Genomic DNA, 21,583 nt, shown 5'->3' with positions numbered 1-21,583 from the left:
CCTCAGTTTTCTCATATGTAGAATGAGAATAACACTGATTCTTTCCTGACAGGACTAAAGCGTGACTGAAATGGGCCATGCGGGCAAAGCACCTGGAACCCAGACTCTGGGGCAGAGTCGGCTCCAGGGCCAGCAAATAGTTACATAGGTTGTTCACTGTACACTTCACTCAGCCAAGTGGGGGCAAAAAGCCAGCCTGCATTCTCATGATTGAATTATGTGTGCTGACGCAAGCTGCAACTTCCTAGGAAGAAGGGGAATCTTTTTCCAATCTTCTGAGGGCGTCTTCCCGGGGTCTGCCTGCGTCTGCCCAGAAGGGACACCATTTCTAATGCACACAAAGCCTCCCCCTGGTTAGCAGTGGCCCTGGTCAGTTCTGAATAACCAAGAAAAGGTTTCAATGACGGTGAAGGCCACCTGTGAGGCTTCGAAGCTGCAGCTCCCGCAGGCCTCCTGGGGAGGCCCCTGTGACAGGGGTGGTATTGTTCAGCGGGTCTCCATTGTCTAGCACGGCCAGGGCATAGTTGTCCTCAAAGAGCTGGGTGCCTCGCACAATCCGCAGCCTCTGCAGTGGGACCTGCCTCACTTGGTTGTGAGCGATGAGCACGTAGCCCTGCACCTCCTGGATATCCTGGGAGGGGGAAGCAGGGTGGGGCTGAAACAGGAACACTGCCACCCCCCAGGGCCTCCCTGGGGTTCCCCAGTATTTGGAGATCTTGGGCAAGGCCCGCAGCCACTAAGCAGTCCTGTTCCCGCTTAAATAAAATGATAAAATGGAGATAAAGATCACGCCCCACCTTGCCTCACCAGATTCTTATATGATCAAGAAAGATAATGGTGGGGGGGCACTTCATAAACTCTGAACAGGTGCCCTGCCCTCTCTGTATCTCAGTTTCTTCATCAGTGAAAGCAAAGGCCTGGATGGGATGGCATCTGCAATTTTTTTTTTTTTTTTGAGACGGAGTTTCACTCATGTTGCCCAGGCTGGAGTACAATGGCACAATCTAGGCTCACCGCAACCTCCGTCTCCCAGATTCAAGCGATTCTCCTGCCTCAGCCTTCCCAAGTAGCTGGGATTATAGGCATGTGCCACCATGCCCGGCTAATTTTGTATTTTTAGTAGAGACGGGGTTTCTCCATGTTGGTCAGGCTGGTCTCAAACTCTCGACCTCAGGTGATCTGTCCGCCTCGGCCTCCCAAAGTGCTGGGATTATAGGTGTGAGCCATCGCGCCCGGCCGGCGTCTGCAATTTGACAAACCAAGCATGTGGCCCCACTCCAGGGTCTGTGGACGTGATCTAGCAGCTTGGTTTCCATCCTCTCTCCTGTTCATAACCTTTTCACAGACATTTCTCTTTTGAGCTTCTGTATGTTGCTCCCAACATACAGATAGGGAAACTGAGACCCAGTGACGCTAAGGGGGTGTAGGCCACATTCATAGGGCTCGTCAGTGGCAGAACCGGGCCTGTAATCCACCCTTCTCACCAGCCCTTTCTGCTGCTGTAGGTGGGAAAGAGAGAGTGGCTGGGGCAGGTGGACAGGGGACATGATCATGCTGGCAAGAGAGCACAAGATTTAGCGGAAACACAGACGCATCCCATCCAGAGACGACCTCGGCCAGTCACGTTATAGAGAGAGTCAACTGATTCTGCAGTAAAACAAATGGGGGTTAGACGTTAGAAAGGACTTCCTGGTTGAGAAACCACAACAAGAGAGGAAACAGAAGGGCAGGGCACCTTCTTCTGCCACCCACCTGTAAACAGAGGGCTCAGCCCAGCTGGAGGCAGGGCCTGGCTGGGTTGCCCACGGGCCTCACCTGCAGGAAGGAGAGGCTGGCATTGGTGGGCAGGTAGGTGAGTTCCAGGTTTCCTTGCACCACCTGGCAGCCCTGGTAGAGGTAGCGGAGCATGTCCAGGTGGGTCTCGGGACTGGCAGGGAGCCGCAGCTTCATGTCTGTGCCGGTGCACACTGGCAGGAGGGAGCAGATGGGTCAGAGGACACTGGCGGGGGACCTTCTCGGACCTGGCCACCCCATCCAAATTCACTCTGGGTCATGCCACCTCAGACAGGGAGAAGCCTGACTGAAGGACCCCTCCGCCCATATCCCTTGCACACTGCAGGTTTAACAGCAGGAGAAAGCTTGTGTGCTTGGGAAGTAGAGGGATTTCAGGGCAAAGGCGTCTTCTGACTAGGCCCACCCTGTGCACTCAGAGGCTGCCCCAGTGTGCCAGCCCTGGGGAGCTCGCCCGCCAGTACAGGGTGTTGGCTGGCAAAGAAAGGCTTCCTTTGTCCCAAAGGCACAACTCAGGGCAAAGGGGTAAAAATCCCCCAAGAGAGGCGATGACGAATCATGAATCTTCTGGATACCCCCTGCCCCTCTCCCAAGCAAACAAACTCGGTGCATTCTCCCTATGCCATTCCAGCACACCCACGTGCCAACCTCTTGGCAAGGGATCCACACCCCCGTAATGCCACCCAGAGAGTGGGGAAGGAGGGTCAGCTGGAGTTGCAGCTGAGGCATGGGGCAACCAGAGCCCTGGTCATTGCAGAGACCTCTGGGAGTCCCCCATGAAGAGAAAAGGAGCGTCAGACTCCAGTTGTGGGCATCTGGACCCAGGCTGCAGATCCCAGGCCAGGGTGAAGCATGCGCCAAAGGTTCCTGCACTGGCACCCTCACCCTGGCCACCTCCTCAGGGCAAGACTCCAGAACCAGCTGGCAGAATCTGTGCCACGAAACTGCTGCCACAAAGGCACTACGTCAGCCCCGCATACCTGCCCAGCACCAGCCATCAGCCATGGGGCATGGGGCTGAACTGCCACACCTGGCCCACCTGGACCCCAGCCTGGTATCCCTGAGACCAGAAATGCCCACTAAGGCCAGGAATACTAGAGGGGGTAAAGCACCCCTGGTGAGGGGCACCGGGGTAGCAGCTCACACCGGGCCTGCCAGCGAGGGGAGATGAAAGTGCCCAGTTGAACTTGTTTTTCTGCTCTGGTGAGATGAATCACCTGGCGTGTCTTGCCCAGGAGATCAGGAGGGTGGGGGCAGAGGGCACCCTCAGGCCCACAGGTGCCTGAGCTGCCCAGAATTCCTGCCGGTCACTGCTCCGCCTCCCACAGGCTACATGCAGATTCAGGGACAGCACAAGGGCCGGCTTGGGGTCTGACACCAGGGGCACTGCTCTCCCAGCAAGTTGGAGCCTAAGGTCAAATCCTAGGGGGTAATACGAGGTACCCCCTGCCTTCAGAGAGCTGGGAGAGGCTGGTAGGGTGAGCCCCCAGGTTCCCTGCCCAGGCCAGTGGCCAGTGGCTAGTGGCCACAAACTGGTGGTCTTCTAGTGATACCCAGAGTGGCCTCTATTGCCACCTCTCTAGGCAGATATGGACAAAGAGGGAGGAACAGGAGGGAGGAACAGAAATAGAACTCAAGGGTCCATGTCCCTGAGGGAGGCCTCCCCACTCCATGCCTCACCCACTTGCACCCCCTCCTCTTCCCCACGCTTCCTCCCCCCAACAGACTCCCAAGAGAAACAGGAGCTGGGGGTGGCAGGCCAGGCCCAAAATAACGCCCTGCTGCCAGGGCCTCCCCCGGCCTCAGCCCTTCAGCTGCTTTATAGACACAGCTGTCTGCAGGCCCAGACCCCAGGCCCTGGCCCAAGCCCAGGGTCCCCACAGGGCTGGGGCAGGGTCCGACTCCACCCCCTGTAGCCCTTTTCAAGGGATACCAGCTGTGGCCGCCAGGCAATAGGAAAACAACAACAATGGGGAGTGGGGGCCGCCACAGTAACTGAGCTGAGCACCTACTGTGTGCCTGGCAGGCACTCTGGGTGGATCTGCATAACATGCTCCAGAGACTGGGGCTGCAACCTCCATCTTGCAAAAAAGACAACTGAGGCTGGCAGGGGTTAGCTCTCGCATCATAAAGCTTGTGAGCAACAGGCAGGACTGGAACTCAGGCCGGCCTGCCTTCAGATCCCGCATTCCTTCCACTAGGCCTAACTGCACACACACAAATCCACCCCACACCCCACGCCAACATAAATACACACTAATTCTCCCGATGCCACCGATAAACACCACAGGCTCTAGGGAGGGCAGGGTGGCTGGGCTGGGTTGGGCCGGAGGGTCAGAACGGGTGGTAGCCCCACCCCACTAGTGAGTTTGTTTACCTGATTTGTGGCCAATTTGAGTCTGATTAAGAATCTTGAAGTGTTTGCAGAGAGGTGGTAAAATTGGTACCCTGAGAACGGTTCCCAGGGAACTGGAGGCTTGCTGGCTAACACCCCCACCAGCCTACATGAAGTCAAGAAGGCCTTCCTAACACCTCCCTCCCACTCTCCCATCACCTTACCATTGTCCCCACATCTGCCCTGTCCCATTGATTTTCTTTTTTTGAGACGGAGTCTCGCCCTGTCGCCAGGCTGGAGTGCAGTGGCGCAATCTTGGCTCACTGCAACCTCTGCCTCCCGGGTTCAAGCAATTCTCCTGCCTCAGCCTCCTCAGTAGCTGGGATTACAGGCACCTGACACCACACCTAGCTAATTTTTGTATGTTTAGTTGAGACGGGTTTCACTATGTTGGCCAGGCTGGTCTTGAACTGCTGACCTTGTGATCCGCCCGTCTCGGCCTCCCAAAGTGCTGGGATTACAGGTGTGAGCCACGGCACCTGGTCCCCGTTGATTTCCTGGGGGGTAGGTCCTAATTCTACCCAGCAGTATCCTTGTCTTCAGGACCCTGCCCCTCAGGAACCCCAACCTCCAATTCTCCAGAGCAAAGACAGTATGAAGCAGGACCAGCCACAGGGAGCGCTGGATAAGTGTCTGCTGAGTGAATGAATGAATGAGTGGATGACTGAAGTCCAGTCAAGAGTCTCTGAACAAAAAGGACCAGTTGAGGTCATGGTATCCATCTCTCTGCTCAGAGCTGGTCACAGTCCTTCATGTCTCTCTGGACTCTGGTGGTCAGGACTTGACCGCAGTCCTGAGGTTTCTCTCAGGTGGGTTCTCTCCTCCCCACCAGCTTGTAGCCCCAGCTGCTCCCCTTGCTCACAGCAGAAAAGCCAACACTTCCCTTGGTTTCCATGAATACTACAGTAAAATGACCTGTGTCCCCAAAGCTCAGCTCTCCCAGACCCATAATGTCACAGCCCATTCAAGTGACACTGGGATTCCCCGACCACAAACACCTGGTGTATCAGGCCTGACATCAGAACAGGGCCTGGGCCCAGGGTCTTTAGATGAGAACCCTAGCTCAGCTGCTCACTGAGTGATCTTGAGCAAGTTCCCAGACCTCCAGGGCAGAAGCTAAATCGGATTCATCTCTATGCCCCGCAGTACCTGCAACTCGGTGAATATTTACTGACCTAAACTCGGCTGTAACAGCTCTTACTCCCTCAGACGAGGTACATGAGAGTTAAATGAGGTAATGAATTGCGCAGCCATCTGTAAACATGACGAGGCTTTGTAAACAGAACTGGGACAACACAAACATTGGCTAGAATAATTCTCCCACTCCTTGAAAGAGTACACATCCCTTACTCCACCTCGGCTCTCTTCCCAGGGGCAGGATGGGTGGCCAAACATAAGATGGAGGTGCCACTCTAGAGGGGCTTCTCACAGGTGGAGGGCAGGGAAGGAGTCTCTTTCCAGATCATTCCATCACCCAAGGACAGGCACAACTACCCCGGGCCCCACCCCAGCCCTCCCAGCTGCAGCCCCACACTGGCCCCTCACACTGACACTTCAGCTGTCTCTCGCCCACAGCCCTGTGTGTCAACATGGCCTCTGTCCCCTCCTGCCCGCAGCCCCCTGTCATGCTGGTAGGGCCCAAAAGGAAGACAGGCATTGGCTGGACAGGAATGGAGAGGACTCTGAAGTCAGGAGGGAACCTCAGGGCCCCCCAGCTCAGCTCCACTTTCTACAGCCTAGAGAAGTGGATGGAAAGGTCATTCGCCTGAACAAGAGGAGCACTTCTCCTCCCATCTGGCCACCTGCCTGCCCCTAAGGCTTTGTTCAACCCATTATTGTTGGCTGGAATAAGACTCTAACCACCTCTTAATGCCTCCTCATCAGAGTCCAAAAATGCCCTGGACATTACTGGGTAGCTGGGAGCCTTGGATAAGTTGCTTCATTTCTCTGAACTTCCATTTTCTCATCTGTGCACCTACTTCACAGGACTGTCGCAGAGATTAAATGAAACCATGGATAAAAACCTAGCATATAGGAAGTACACCGTACATTTCTTAAAGTTAAGACAAGACAGGTTCATACAGCAGGAATATGGGTAATCCCAAACCACGAGAAAATTAAACATGCTTTGTGTTTGACTTTGGAATGCCACGTATTTTTTCTTTTTACATTTGATCCCTATCTTTTCAATTGTTTTTTCTTGACAAATAAAATGAGTACTTTCCCCAAGTATAGTAAAGAGAGGAGGCTGTTGGAAGAATCATACTGGAATTAAAATATGAAGGAGTTCTGCAAGATTAAAAGGATGTATTTGCTGCAATTTGTAAAACTCATACCTCTAAGAAAGTATCTCAGCAAAATCCTGACCCCTCTGGGGCTCCCCCTAGGCCTCCCCTTCCCCCACATTCCTGCCCCAGCCCTCAGCCCTTGGGTAAAATCTGGGTGCTGGAGGCAGCTGGGTGGTACACTTTTTTTCTGAAACGGAGTCTCACACTGTCACCCAGGCTGGAGAGCATTTGCAATCACGGCTCACTGCAGCCTCAACTTCCCGGGCTCAGGTGATCCTCCTGCCTCAGCCTCCGGAGTAGCTGGGACTACAGGCACGTGTCACCACATCCAACTAATTTTTGTATTTTTTGTACAGACAGAGTTTTGCCTTGTTGCCCAGGCTGCGCAATGACCTTTTAACCAACTCCTGCACAACACAATCAATAGTGCAGGTTGAGGGGTGAGGACATGAGGAGGCCTCATCCAGAGAACCCAGCCCTCAAATCCAGCTCTGCAGCAACTGCCATTCCCTGATCAACTCCCAGCCCAAGGTGAGGAATGGCAGCAGCTCAGCCTGACAGCTCAGTATGGCCTCACCCTTCTCATCAGAAGGTGAGAGGTGAAGATGCCTGCCTGAGAAACAGGGAGGGCAAGGACGTACTCCCTGGAAGAGAGGAACCTTCTTCCTCAGCAAGAAGGTGTGGCCATAGAAGGCTACCTCCCTCTGTTTATGGCAGATCTGGCCCAGCACCTTGAGGGAGTTCCTGCAGAGGACAGAGTTCAGCCTGTGTCCCCAAGTCAGCAGAGAGACTGCTGTTTGGCAACACAAAGCCCAGACACACAAACACAAAGACCACATAACTGAGGAACACCCTGGCATAGACAAGCAGAGATAACACGGCCATGCACTCACTCACAGAGGGCCCCTCGGGCAACACACAGACACGATGACACCCACCCCCTCCCCAGACCCCCTGACCTATGGAGACCACCCACGACTCCCAGAACACTTTCATTTTGTCTCCCCTGCAGCCCAGTGACTCAGGGAGCAGCATCCCTCATTGCTCCAGGTGCACTCATCCATATAGCGATTTCAAATGCAGGGTTGGGGGTCGCACTGCCTGGGGTCCCATATTGACCCCACCACTTACTAGCTGCTACTCAACCTCTTTAAGTCCAGAATGCTGGCAGAACTTCCACTATAGGGGTGTTCTAGGATTAAAGGAGAATACATGCAAAACACCACAAACAGTTCCTGGCAGAGTATACCTGGCCCAGGCTATATGTTAGCTTTTATGATTAATGCACACAGGTGGACAGATGGGTCAGGATACACACTGCCCCCACTCACCCTTTCCCACGCACAGCACCAAGGAAAAGGCAGCAGAACAACGCAGCCCTCCCTAGGCCCCCATCTGGCCTTATTTCTTAGCTTCCTTCCCTGGGAACTCTCCCACTTTACACCCCAAGAAACCCACCCCCACCCCTCCATGGTCTACGCGCTCCAAAAGTCAGAGCACAGTCCCTAAGCTGGCCCCAAGAATCTGTTCAAAGCAAACGTCTCCCCTGCCCCCAACCCAGACCCCAGCAAGAGGCCACCCTCCGGGCCACCCTTTCCTCCCCGGCTCTGGTTGGGACAGGTTGCTATGCCACCCTCCACCCCACCACACACACACACACCCGACCCCGCCAGAAGCAGGAGCAACCAAACCAAAATCGCCTGAAGGGGAGCGGGGAGGGGCTGGAGAAGGGGCAGGGCAGAGGACCCCCCAAGGAATCCAGCCCAGGCCAGTCCGGAGGAGGAGGCTGCCAACTGGAAAGGCTTTGAGAAAGCTTGAGGGGGCTCAAGAAGGGGGGAAACACGCGCGCGCGCGCTCTACGCAATACACCCTTTGCGGGAAAACTTTGTGAACAATTTCAGAGAACTTCTTTGACAAGTTCCCGGAGCCCCTCGGAGCCCGGAAAGCGCCAGTCTCTTGGATGGGCCATCTCGAGCCGCTGCCGTGTAACTGCCCCCTCCCGCCCGAGGGCCCGGCTGCCCTGAGCGTCTGGACTGTCCACAACTTCGGGATGGGAGAGCTCGTCCGGGCCCCTCTGGCCCCGCCGGCTGCGGGACCTCGGCGGGGCATCCAGACGGCAGGGTCCCGCCGCTGCTCCGTCCCCTCCCCACACCAGACCCACCTTGGGTGCTCGCGGCTCCGGGGGGCAAGAGGGCGAGGAGGAGCCCCCAGCGGCACAAGGCCGCCAGCTCCATGGTGCTCACCGCGGCTCCGGCCCCATGGCTCCGGCTGGACCCGGCTGGGAGGGCGCGGGGCGCGGGGTGCGGCGAGGGGTGGGGGCCGGGCGCGCGGCGCAGTAAAGGGCCCCGTGGGAAGGGGCGCGCGGCTGCCCGGGGGGCTCCCCTGGTTTCTCCGGTCCCAATGGAGGGGAATCTCAGCTCCACAACTTCATTCTTATACTTCCTCAAGCAGCCCTCCTCCTCCACCTCCTCCTCCTCCTGTGATTGGAAGCAAGCGCGCTCCCAGCTCGCCCCCTCCAACTGCATTCCAACAAGTCTGGGAGTGGCAACTCCCAGCTTCACTTTCTCCCTCTCTTCGCGCAGGCCTGGGTGAGTCCCTCCCAGCGCCGGGACGCCTGGGTTGCCTGCAGCCGTTCTCACACTTTTCCTTGGAGAATCCCTAAATGGAGAGGCTGGTGATTCTGCCCCCTCCCCCGGAGTCCGGGATAAATTCCCTAGGCTGCCACTCTTAACACCCTTTTAAGTCTCAGGTTTTATCTGAAACTTTCCTGGGGAGCTTGCATCCTACTCCATCCCAAGCCTATTCGTTTTAATATCAAAGAATGGTTTTCCCACCACATCCTCTCGTAAAATTGATAGTCAAGGAGGGGGATGTGTTGTGTTTGCCTTGTGGCTTCCAGGACCCCCGGGCATATCTTCTGGAATCTTTGAAGTATCTGTAAAGCATGATCTTAAGAGGGTCTACAAATCTGGGAGGAGACAGTCACATCGAAAGGACTTTTTTTTTTTTTAGACGAACTTTTGCTCTTGTTGCCCAGGTTGGAGAGCAATGGCACGATCTCTGCTCACCACAACCTCTGCCTCCCTGGTTCAAGTGATTCTCCTGCCTCAGCCTCCCGAGCAGCTGGGATTACAGGCATGTGCCACCACGACCAGCTAATTTTTTGTATTTTTAGTAGAGACAGGGTTTCTCCATGTTGGTCAGGCTGGTCTCGAACTCCCAACCTCAGGTGATCCTCCCGCCTCAGCCTCCCAAAGTGCTGGAATTACAACCATGAGCAACTGCACCCAGCCCGAAAGGACTTCTATCTCAATTCTTCAAAGTACATCCTTCTTGCTTGTTTAAGGAGGCACCCAGCACCCAATGCATTCAAGGTTTCTTCTTTGCCCCTTGCCTTCTATTAGCCTGCTTAATTCCACTTCTCAACCACATTCTATTTGGAGTCCCTGACCCTATTCCTTAGGCCTAGCGGTAGGGGTGGGGATGGAAGGAAGACTTTTTTTTTTTTTTTAATTTCAACAAGATATTGCATGGGACATATTTATACTAACAAATTATTCATTGTTTATCTGAAATTCAAATTTAACTGGGCCTCCTTATTTTTATGTGCTAAATCTGGCAGTTCTAGTTGGAATGCCCCAGCCAAGAATGCAGCTATACTGGTCAAGAAGGGATCAAAGGCACCTATCAGGGACTGGAGAATGAAGGACACCAGCATCTCTTTCTCTCTTCCCTCCCCCCCATCCCCCACACCTCTTTACAGGTATATACTTGCATTTCTAAACTTGCTTCCCTGTTCTGAGCACACTTAAAGAAGGCACCTCTTGTGGGACAGGTTGCTATGCAATCCTAGGGGGTTAAGAAACAGGGGCCTCTGGGACCAAGAGGACCTGGGTTTAAATCTTGAATCTGGCCAGGCGCGGTGGCTCACACCTGTAATCCCAGCACTTTGGGAGGCCGAGGCAGGCGGATCACGAGGTCAGGAGATTGAGACCATCCTGGCTAACACGGTGAAACCCTGTCTCTACTAAAAATACAAAAAATTGGCCGGGCGTGGTGGCGGGCACCTGTAGTCCCAGCTACTCAGGAGGCTGAGGCAGGAGAATGGCATGAACCTGGGAGGCAGAGCTTGCAGTGAGCTGAGATTGCACCTCTGCACTCCAGCCTGGGCGACAGAGTGAGACTCCGTGTCAAAAAAAAAAAAAAAAAAAAAAACAACTCTTGAATCTATTCCATATCAGTCATGTGACCTTGGGCAAGTGACTGAGCATCTCTGGTCTCAGTTGGCTCATCTGTAAAACAGCATCTGACATACTATGCTGGGGTTAAAGGAGATAATGCTCTGGAAGCACTCAGCGCAATACTTGGCACATAATAATTGCTCAATAAATGGTCCCAGATTTAGTTATACTGGGGCAGATCCAGGTTTTGTGGGGCCTGAAGCTTATATAATTTGGGAAACTCTCTTTAAGAAAGTAATACAAAGTTGGCTGAGTATGGTGGCTCATGCCTGTAATCCCAGCACTTTGGGAGGCCAAGGCGGGCAGATCACGAGGTCAGGAGTTCAAGACCAGCCTGGCCAACGTGGCAAAACCCCATTTCTACTAAAAATACAAAAATTAACCAGGTGTGGTGGCAGGCACCTGTAATCCCAGCTACTCGGGAGGCTGAGGCAGGAGAATTGCTTAAACTCAGAGGACGGAGGTTGCAGTGAGCCGAGATCTTGCCACTGCACTCCAGCCTGGGCGACACAGTGAGACTCGAAAGAAAGAAAGAGAGCAAGAGAGAGAAAAGAATGGAACAGAAAAAGACCCTAGCACGGTTGGGTGCGGTGGCTCATGCCTGTAATCCCAGCACTTTGGGAGGCCAAGGCAGGTGGATCACCTGAGGTCGGGAGTTCAGGACCAGCCTGACCAACATGGAGAAACCCTGTCTCTAATAAAAACACAAAATCAGCTGGGCATGGTGGCACATGCCTGTAATCCCAGCTACTCGGGAAGGCTGAGGCAGGCGAATCGCTTGAACCTGGGAAGTGGAGGTTGTGGTGAGCCAAGATCGCGCCATCGTACTCCAGCCTGGGCAATAAGAGCGAAACTCTGTCTCAAAAAAAAAAAAAAAAAAACCCTAGCACATTCATATAGTAAGGATAAGGTGGAGTTTTGTACAGGTATCTGGAGTGATAATGTAAAATTGACTTATTCCTTGGACCGTTGTCACAAACATTCAAGAAATATTGCTGTGTATGGAACACAGCAGCCCTTCTGGATGGCCATCGATATCCCTATTTTCTCTTGGGCTGGTGTTAGGGTTAGGGTGAGGATCAGGGGAACTGAGGTAAGCAATTTGCCCAGCATGTCTTAGGGCTAGAGAGAAAAGTTGAGCATGTATCAAAACTGACCCCTTACTCTCACCCCATCATCCAGACCAGGACCTGGTCAACGTGCCTCTCAGTCCTGCAGCTTACAGCCCTGCAGGAAGAGGATGCGCTGACCTGGCTCCGGGAGTCACTAGTTCATCACATCTTGGAGGGCTTGCACCTGGATGAGTGTGCAGGTGGCCTTAGAGGCCATCGGGATGTTAGGATCAGGGTTAGAGGTGTCCTTTCTCCCCAGGCCCCACCCCTGCCCTGCTGTTGTGTCCTGAAAGGTTAGTCCAGTCAGAAAAGCTACTGTGGACACCATGCTTCATTGGACCCTACTCTGTGCCACTCTGACCTACAGCCACGTTCCTCAGAACACTGAGTCCCCAAGACTCCAGAGGAGGCAGGTGTTATCATTCCCCATTTTGCAGAAGAGGAACCTTGAGCCTTGAGATTCCACGAGCTAAAGGAACTTTCCCAAGGTCACAGAGCAGAGCTGGGAACTGAGCCATGGCAGCTTTGGCTTCACCCATTACCCTCAAGAGCCCCAGTCAAGGGTACCAAGAGGGGAGACAGAGGAAAGAAGTCCGGGTAACTGTAGGTCCCTCCCTCTACAAAGATCCTGCCTTCCCCCCTTCACTCTCCACCCCCGGCCCAAGCAAACCCATCCTCTCTTCATCCCAGATCCCAGGAAGAGACCCGGACTGGCAGACAATGCCCAGTCCCAGTGGGCGGTAGAGAGGGTGGAGCCAGCTGGAGTTGGGGCTGGAGTGGGGATGGGGGGAGGAGCTGGGGTCAGAACTCACGCCCTGGGGAGGAGGCTCGAGAGGGGCCGAGCCTCTGAAAGAGAATGAGCCCATTCAGAGCCGGGAAGCCAGAGGAAAAAACCTCGTCTGGTGTCTGACAAGAGGAGAGGAAGCGGGGCAGGGGTGGGCGCTGCTGATTCGATTTCCTCCTTAACTGTCCCTCCAGCAGGGCCTGGCAGGAGAGCCCAGGAAAGAGGATGTCTGAGGGACAAAGACAGTGAGGGGGACCCTCAGGGAAGGGAAGGGGGTGCTGGTGAGAGGGGTCTAGCTAGGGGGCTGGGGAGAGGGAGTGGGAACAGAGCAGGGCTGACTGCACGACAGAGGGCAGCAAACTCAGATCAGGGCAGATGCGTGTGTTTTGCCCAAGACCCTGTGGGCAGTGGAGTGACCACTGACACTGAAGAGGCAGCACAGGGCTCTAGCTTCCGAGGGTGACCTCTAAGTCAACAGGCTGGGGCTGCAACCAGCAGCCTGTGAAATGCCAGTCAATCATTGACCAGCCATGGAGACTGGGGGGCACAGGAGACTTGTGTGTGTGTGTGTGTGTGTGTGTGTGTGTGTGTATGCATGCACCAAAGTCTCCTCCCTCTACCTACTTCACCAGCCAGCTTGGGGTCAGAAGACTGAAAACAAACAGAAATCGGGAGGAGTCGTCCGGTCCACAGTCCGAGGTCCAGGCCACAAACTGAGGCCTACCGCACAGTGCCTTGAGGCTGAGGCACAGATTGCTGGGGAAGTGACTGTAGGAATTAGTTCATTGGAAAGAGTTCCTCAGAGTAGGCTTGAGGTGTCCCTTTGGGCCAAAGGAGGATAACTTAGAAGCTTCTGATAGGAAAATTGGTCTTTCCTAGGGGTGGCCTTTGATGAGCCCTTGTATCCTAACCACGGGGAGGCCACTCCCTGAGCCCAGGGTTAGCCCTAGTCTCCAGGACAGCAAAGGGGCAGAGCCAAGCTTGCCAGACACTCTGACCCTGGGCCCCTCTTACCTGCATCTCAGGAACGCAGGCCCAGGCCCCAGGAGTAGCTTTTATCTCTCCCCAGGCTGCTCTGCTGAAACAAAAAGCACTCTTCTGTCCTGGGACTCACCTCGCTTTTGTGCGTGTCCACAACAGTACATGTCACTCTCATCACTGCCTGCGCAGGCATGGCTGTCAGGGTCTGAGTCTCTGTGCTGCACTGCGTTTGTCCTGGCCATTCTACTGGTGCCCCCGTTTTATCTATGACTCTTTGCTCAGGGAGTAGCTTTGCATGTGGCCTTGAATATAACTTTGCTTTGCCATCTGAAATAGAAGAGTTGGACAGAATGGTTCCTGGTCACAATATTTTCGGATTTGGTATAGGGACAGTGACTCTTCAACCTGAACACTTGTCCCTTGAAAGCCCCACTGAGCCATCCTTCTCCCGGATTCTGGATTCCTTGTTTCAGGAGCACTAAGTCTTCCTGCCCGCTCCATTCCACTGATCCATGGGGCCTTTCAGGACATCACTTGCTCACTCGACTTGCTGCTGGAGGTACAGACCACCGGGGTATGAATGAGGACATTCTTGCCTCTGACTTTTGGTCCGAGGAAGAGGAGACGAGGAACCTTTGAGAAGCATACAACTATGGCAATCACAAAGTCTTGATTTCAGGGGACAATTCGTTTCTGATGGTTTCATTCACTGAACCCACCTGGTTGATTCTTCTCTTCCTTTGCCCTTCAAATCCAATCATTCTTTAAGATCTATCAACTCCTCTTTTTAATACATTTATGCTTATTCTACCTCCATCACCAGCTAGTCTGAGTCTCTATCATTTCTTCTTTGGGCTAAAGCACCAGACTTTGATCACTACCCCTCCACCAGTGCTACTTTTGACACCCTGCAATGCTCCCCCCAGCAACAGCAGCCAAAGTAAATGTTTTATTATTATTTATTTTATTTTATATATATATGTGTATATATATACACATACATGTATGTGTATATATATGTATGTGTATATATATACACATATATGTATGTGTATATATATATATATTTTTTTTTTTTGAGACAGAGTCTCACTGTCACCCAGGCAGTGGCATGATGTCAGCTCACTGCAAACTCCATGTCCCAGATTCGAGTGATTCTCCTGCCTTAGCCTCCCAAGTAGCTGGGATTACAGGCATGTACCACCACATCCAGCTAATTTTTGTATTTTTGATAGAGGCAGAGTTTCTCCATGTTGGCCAGGCTGTTCTCAAACTCCTGACCTCAGGTGATCTGCCCACCTCGGCCTCCCAAAGTGCTGGGATTTTGGGCATGAGCCATTGCGCCCGGCCTATTTATTTTTTAATTGAGAATCCTGACCTCAGGTGATCCGCCTGCCTTGGCCACCCAAAGTGCTGGGATTACAGGCGTGAACCACCACACCCAGCCCTATTATTATTATTATTATTATTATTTTTTTTTTTTATTTTCGAGACGGAGTCTCGCTCTGTTGCCCAGGCTGGAATGCAATGGTGCAATCTCAGCTCACTGCAACCTCCGCCTCCCGGGTTCAAGCAATTCTCCTGCCTCAGCCTCCTGAGTAGCTGGGATTACAGGCGCGCACCACCACGCCCGGCTAATTTTTGTATTTTTAGTAGAGATGGGGTTTCACCATGTTGGTCAGGCTGGTCTCGAACTCCTGACCTCGTGATCCACCCACCTCGGCCTCCCAAAGGGCTGGGATTACAGGCGTGAGCCATCGCGCCCAGCCCCTATTATTATTTAGAGACGGGGTCTCACTCTGTCACCCAGGCTGCAGAGCAGTGGCCTGATCATAGCTCAGCTTTGAACTTTGAACTTTGAGTGATCCTCCCACTTTGGCCCCCCAAAGTGTTGGGATTACAGGTGTGAGCCACCGTGCCTAGACCAAAGTAAATGTTTTAAACATAAATTAAGTCATGCCATTTGCTCCAGGACCAAAACACTCCTCATTGGCTTCCCGTTGCCTCAGCTCTCCACCACGACCTGAGACCTGTCTCTGGCTGCTGCTTCAGTCTCACAGCAGTCCAGCCAGTAGCTTCTTTTCTGTTTTTCAATAATGCCAAGCATGTTCCTACCTTAGGGCCTTTGCACTGGCAGTTCCCTCAGCCTAGAACAATCTGTCCCCAGGTGTTTTTTGTGTGTGTGGTTTTTTGTTTTGTTTTGCTTTTTGAGACAGGGTCTTACTCTGTTGCCCAGGCTGGAGTGCAATGGCGTGATCTCGGCTCACTGCAACCTCCACCTCCCAGGTTCAAGCGATTCTCCTGCCTCAGCCTCCTGAGTAGCTGGGATTATAGGCACATACCATCATGCCTGGCTAATTTTTTTTTTTTTTTTTTTTTTTTGAGATGGAGTCTACCTCCCAGGCTGGAGTGCAGTAGCATGATCTCGGCTCACTGCAACCTCCGCCTCTCGGGTTGAAGCAATTCTCCTGCCTCACCCTCCTGAGTAGCTGGGACTGCAGGCGTGCACCACCACACTCAGCTAATTTTTTTTTTTTTTTCGTATTTTTAGTAGAGACAGGGTTTCACCATGTTGGCCAGGCTGGTCTCGAACTCCTGACCTCAAGTGATCCACCCACCTCGGCCTCCCAAAGAGCCAGGATTACAGGCAGGAGCTGCTGTGCCCAGCCCCAGGTGTTAATATGGCTGTTTCCTTCTGGTCATGCTGGTTTCAGCTCAAAAAAGCCTTTCCTAGCCACCCAATCCAAAGTAGGCTTCCCATCCCTCCCCATTCCCCTGCCTCCTGCTGTCACTATCACATTATCCAGTTATACAGTTCACTTGAAAACAACACAGAGGATAGGGGTGCTGACCCTTATGCAGTCAAACATCTGTGCATAACTTTTTTTTTTTTTTTTTCCGAGACAACGTCTCACTCTATCATCCAGGCTGGAGTGCAGTGGCACAATCATAACTCACTGTTACCTTGAACTCTTGGGCTCAAGCAATCCTCCCACCTCAGTCTCCCAAGTATCTGGGAATACAGGTGCAGACCAGCATGCCTGGCTAATTTTTAGAAAAATATTTATTTTGTAGAGACAGGGTTTTGCTGTTTGTCAGAGTGACCTGGAACTCCTGGCCTCAAGCAATCCTCCCTCCTGCCTCCCACAGTGCAAGGTGCTGGGATTACAGGCATGAGCCACCAGCATGCCCAGTGTTTTTTTTTGTTTTTTTTTTTTTAAGAGACAGGGTCTTGCTCTGTACCCAGGTTGGAGTGCAGTGGTATGATCATAGTTCACTGTAACCACAAACTCCTGTGCTCAAGCGATCTGTGTATGTATAACTTTTGACTCCCCCAAAACTTAACTACTGGCCGGGTACCATGGCTCATGCCTGTAATCCCAGCACTTAGGTAGGCTGAGGTAGCAGGACTGCTTGAGCTCAGGATTCAAGACCAGCCTAGGCAATAGGGAAACACTGTCTTTACAAAAACTTTAAAAAATTAGCTGGGCATGGTGGCAAGCACCTTTATTCCCAGCTACTGGAGAAGCTGAGACAAAAGGATTGCTTTAGCCCAGAAGTTTTTGGCCACAGTGAGCCATGATCACACCACGGCACTCCAGGCTGAGCAACACAGCGAGACCTTGCCACAAAACAAAAAAAACTAATAGTCTACTGTTTACCAGAATCCTTATCAATAGCAAACAGTCCATTCACACACATTTTGTATGTGATACGTGTTATATACTGTATTTTTACAATAAAGGAAGCTAAGAAAAGAAAATGCTACTAAGAAAATCATAAGTAAGAAAAAACATATTTACCATTCATTAAGTGGAAGTGGATCATCACAAAGATTTTCATCCTCATCATCTTCACATTGAGTAGGCTGAGGAGGGGGAAGAGAAAGGAAAAGAGACGGGGTTGGTCTTGCTATTTTGGGGGTGGCAGAGGTGGGAGAAATGTGAGTATAAATGGAACCGTGCAATTGAAACCTGTGTTGTTCAAGGGTCAACTGTATTTAACTCGATGCTTGCTACTGAATGAAATTGTTTTTACATTTTTCTTTGTGTTTTTGTTTTTGTTTAGAGACAGAGACTTGCTCTGTTGCCCAGGCTGGAGTGCAGTGGTACAATCTTGGCTCACTGCAATCTCTGCCTCCAGGTTCAAGCAATTCTCCCACCTCAGCCTCCCAAGTAGCTGGGATTACAGGCACCTGCCATCATGCCCGGCTAATTTTTGTATTTTTGTAGAGATGAGTTTTCACCATTTTGGTCAGGCTGGTCTTGAACTCCTGACCTCAAGTGATCTGCTGCTGGCCTCAGCCTCCTTAAGGGCTGGGATTACAGGCATGAGCCACCGCACCCGGCTTTTCTTTGTTTTTAATTGATTATATACACAAACGGTACACAATTTTAAAGGTACAAAAATAAACAGCATTCCTGGCCAGGCGCGGTGGCTCACGCCTGTAATCCTAGCGCTTCGGGAGGCTGAGGCGGGCAGATCACTTGAGGTGGAGAGTTCAAGACCAGCCTGACCAACACGGAGAAACCCCGTCTTTACTAAAAATACACAATTAGCTGGGTGTGGAGGCGCATGCCTATAATCCCAGCTACCCAGGAGGCTGAGGCAGGAGAATCGCTTGAACCTGGGAGGCAGAGGTTGTGGTGAGCTAAGATCGCGCCATTGCACTCCAACCTGGGCAACAAGAGCAAAAACTCCGTCTCAAAAAAAAAAAAAAAATGTTCCTTATTTCCCTATTGATCAGGCACATAGTCCCACTTCCCACCAGAGGCAAGAACTATTTCCACTTTCTTTTTTATCTTTCTAGATATATTCTCTAAAACAACAACCATAATACTACGCGCGTAACACATACCCTTATTTTTCTTCACATGGGGTACTGTATATAAGTGTATAGGTGTACATACACATGCACACACACGCACACATTTTGTTCTGCACTGTGCACTTGATACTTATCAAAAATATTTGGCCAGGTGTGGTGACTCATGCCTATAATCCCAGCACTTTGGGAGGCTGAGACTGGTGGATCACCTGAGGTCGGGAGTTCAAGACCAGCCTTACCAACATGGTGAAGCTCCGTCTCTACTAAAAAATGAAAAAATTAGCCGGGTGTGGTGGCGCACACCTGTAATCCCAGCTACTCGGGAGGCTGAGGCACAAGATTTATATATATATATATATAGCAGGTTTTACCATGCCAGTACATTACAAATCTGCCCCATTCCTATTAATTTCTGTTCAGCCTTCCAGTGTATGGCTCTCCCTCCATTAATATAATTCATTCCCTATTGATGGACATTTAGTTGTTTCCTTTTTTTCTTCTTGCTATTGAAAACAATGACTAATGCTACCACAAATAACTGTACTTAACACAAATTTGCACTTGTTTAGGTATACTGGAGCTTATGTAGGTATACCTAGGAGTGAAATTGCTGGGTTAGAGGGTATGTGTGTGTATATACATATATATATATATATTTTTTTATGTAGATGGAGGCTCACTCTGTCACCAGGCTGGAGTACAGTGGCACAATCCAGGCTCACTGCAACCTCCGACTCCCTGGTTCAAGCAATTCTCCTGCCTCAGCTTCCTGAGTAGCTGGGATTACAGGCACATGCCACCACACCTGGCTAATTTTTTTGTATTTTTAGTAGAGGTGGGGTTTCACCATGTTGGCTAGGATGGTCTCGATCTCCTGATCTCATGATCCGCCTGTCTTGGCCTCCCAAAGTGCTGGGATTACAGATGCGAGCCACCGCACCTGGCTTCAGTCTTTTGTTTGACACTTGTTTATGGCCTGTCTCCCTCCTCTGACCATGAAAAGGACAGTGCCTTGTTCATCACTCTGTTCCCAGAGACTTGCACATGGTAAACTTCAATAAACATCTGATGAATAAAGAACCCTCATTGTAGACTCTCTACCAATTTTGATCTAAGAATATGGTTAGCTTGCCGTTGAGCCTTTAGCACACTATACTTTTTTTTTTTTTTTTTCTTTGAAACGGAGTTTTGCTCTTGTTGCCCAGGCTGGAGTGCAATGGCACAATCTCGGCTCACCGCAACCTCCGCCTCCCGGGTTCAAGCGATTCTCCTGCCTCAGCCTCCGTCCGAGTAGCTGGGATTACAGGCATGTGCCACCACGCCCAGCTAATTTTGTATTTTTAGTAGAGACGGAGTTTCTCTATGTTGGGTCAGGCTGGTCTTGAACTCCTGACCTCAGGTGATCCGCCTGCCTCGCCCTCCCAAAGTGCTGGGATTACAGGCATGAGCCACCGTGCCTGGCCAGCACACTCTACTATTAACATATGCTTTGTCTTTCTCTTTTTTTCCCCCATGAGTACAATGGCTGATACACAGTAGGACTCAATAAGCCTGAGTTGAAGGAATGAATTAGTGACTTTTCAGACTGTGGCTCACATCTGAAGCCAAATACAAGTTAGGAAGGACAAGCTAAGGAGGCTCAGGGGAGAACTAGGGGCTCCAGGCTAGAAAGTTGGGAAGAGAGGCCAGGTAATCGCCATCTAGAGATTGTTATCTGGGGCTGTGCTGGCAGGGAAATTCTCAAGAGCTGTCCGAGAGAGACAATACCCCGTCTTCCAAGAAGTCAACAGAACAGAAGTCTCTACTCCCCCTTCCACCATTAACCTAGGATTGCTTTTTCCATCAGGTATGTAGGCATGGGTTTTCCAGGACCTCTGAAATACTTTAGACCCGAACAAATTTCCATTGTTAGTTCTAAAATATAAGAAAGCTGCGAAAATTAATATTTTATGGCCGTGTGGCACGGCTCATGCCTGTAATCCCAGCACTTTGGGAGGTTGAGGCGGGAGGATGACTCAAGCCCAGGAATTGGAGACCAGCCTAGGCAACATAGCAAGACCCTGTCTCTACAAAAAATAAAAAAAATTAGCCGGGCATAGTGGTGCATGCTGCAGTCCCAGCTACTCAGGAGGCTGAGGTGGAAGGATCACTTGAGTCTGGGAGGTCGAGGTTGCAGTGAGTCGTGATCATGCCACTGCATTTCAGTCTAGGTGAAAGAATGAGAGGCTGTCTCAGGAAAAAAAAATTTTTTAACTAAATGTATATAAATGTAGCAATATGTCAACTATTAACAGCAATTAGATTGAATTATATATATGTATAGTTATTTACAAATCTTATTTAATGTGGGGCATTACTACATTTCAGTATGTTTGACATAATATAGGATGAGGCCTTCAAAATTGGAATTTTCTTTTAATTTCTTTTTTTTTTTTTTTTTTTGAGTTTCGCCCTTGTTGCCCAGGCTGGAGTGCAATGGAGCAATCTCGGCTCACCACAACCTCTGCCTCCCTGGGTTCAAGCGATTCTCCTGCCTCAGCCTCCCGAGTAGCTGGGATTACAGGCATGCACCACCACACCCAACTAATTTTGTATTTTTAGTAGAGATGGGGTTTCTCCATGTTGGTCACGCTGGTCTCAAACTCCTAACCTCAGGTGATCCGTCCGCCTCAGCCTCCCAAAGTGCTGGGATTACAGGCGTGAGCCACCGCCCCCAGCCTTACTTAGGAATTTTTTAAAGGGGAGAATCCCTACTTTGTCAGGATTTCATCCTCTTTAATCCTAAATGTCCTCATCTTTAAATGAGGATCCTCATAAAAAGACTCATCCCAGAGTCACAGTAAGGACAAAATGAAATGAAAAAAAAAAAGTATTGTAAAAGAACTAATCTGTAAGATGCAAAGTAGTATTAGCACTGGATTTCCGGTCAGCTCCTGGAGGGCTAAGGGGTTGTTTTGTTCATTTCAGTTTCTCAGTCAGTATCAGTTGGGTGGTCAACTCCAGGGGACACTATTCATGTTATATTTAACTGGAAGAATTTGCCATTCACAGAAAATGCAATGTGAATGCTGCTCCCCAGAGCACCATTCACAGAAAATGCAATGTGAATGGTGCCTCCTGGAGATTTTGCCTTGCTTAGCAAGGTGATAGAGCTAAAGACTCA

At 51.2% G+C, this 21,583-nt stretch overlaps 1 protein-coding gene across 10 annotated transcripts in view; it reads right to left on the bottom strand.

The window, feature by feature from the left end:
• Nucleotides 1-21,583, bottom strand: part of ERBB2 (erb-b2 receptor tyrosine kinase 2) — a 42,378-nt gene that overhangs the window by 19,747 nt on the left and 1,048 nt on the right. For 5 of the 10 annotated variants that reach the window (XM_063656167.1, XM_054457281.2, XM_063656166.1 and 2 more), the window contains 4 exons: nucleotides 17,396-17,460; nucleotides 13,726-13,919; nucleotides 1,816-1,967; nucleotides 418-631 (listed from right to left, as the gene is read on the bottom strand). In XM_063656167.1, coding sequence (XP_063512237.1) covers nucleotides 418-631; nucleotides 1,816-1,967; nucleotides 13,726-13,834 — 475 coding nt within the window. In that variant the 5' untranslated portion in view covers nucleotides 13,835-13,919; nucleotides 17,396-17,460. Of the gene's footprint in view, nucleotides 1-417; nucleotides 632-1,484; nucleotides 1,648-1,752; nucleotides 1,968-8,635; nucleotides 9,006-13,725; nucleotides 13,920-17,395; nucleotides 17,461-21,583 lie in introns of those variants that run through there. The other 5 variants (XM_054457282.2, XM_063656171.1, XM_054457284.2 and 2 more) reach the window with 5 other exon arrangements.

Source organism: Pongo pygmaeus, chromosome 19 (genome assembly GCF_028885625.2).
Source record: "Pongo pygmaeus isolate AG05252 chromosome 19, NHGRI_mPonPyg2-v2.0_pri, whole genome shotgun sequence".
NCBI classification, from domain to species: domain Eukaryota; kingdom Metazoa; phylum Chordata; class Mammalia; order Primates; family Hominidae; genus Pongo; species Pongo pygmaeus.
This window is presented reverse-complemented; position numbering and strand designations above follow the sequence as displayed.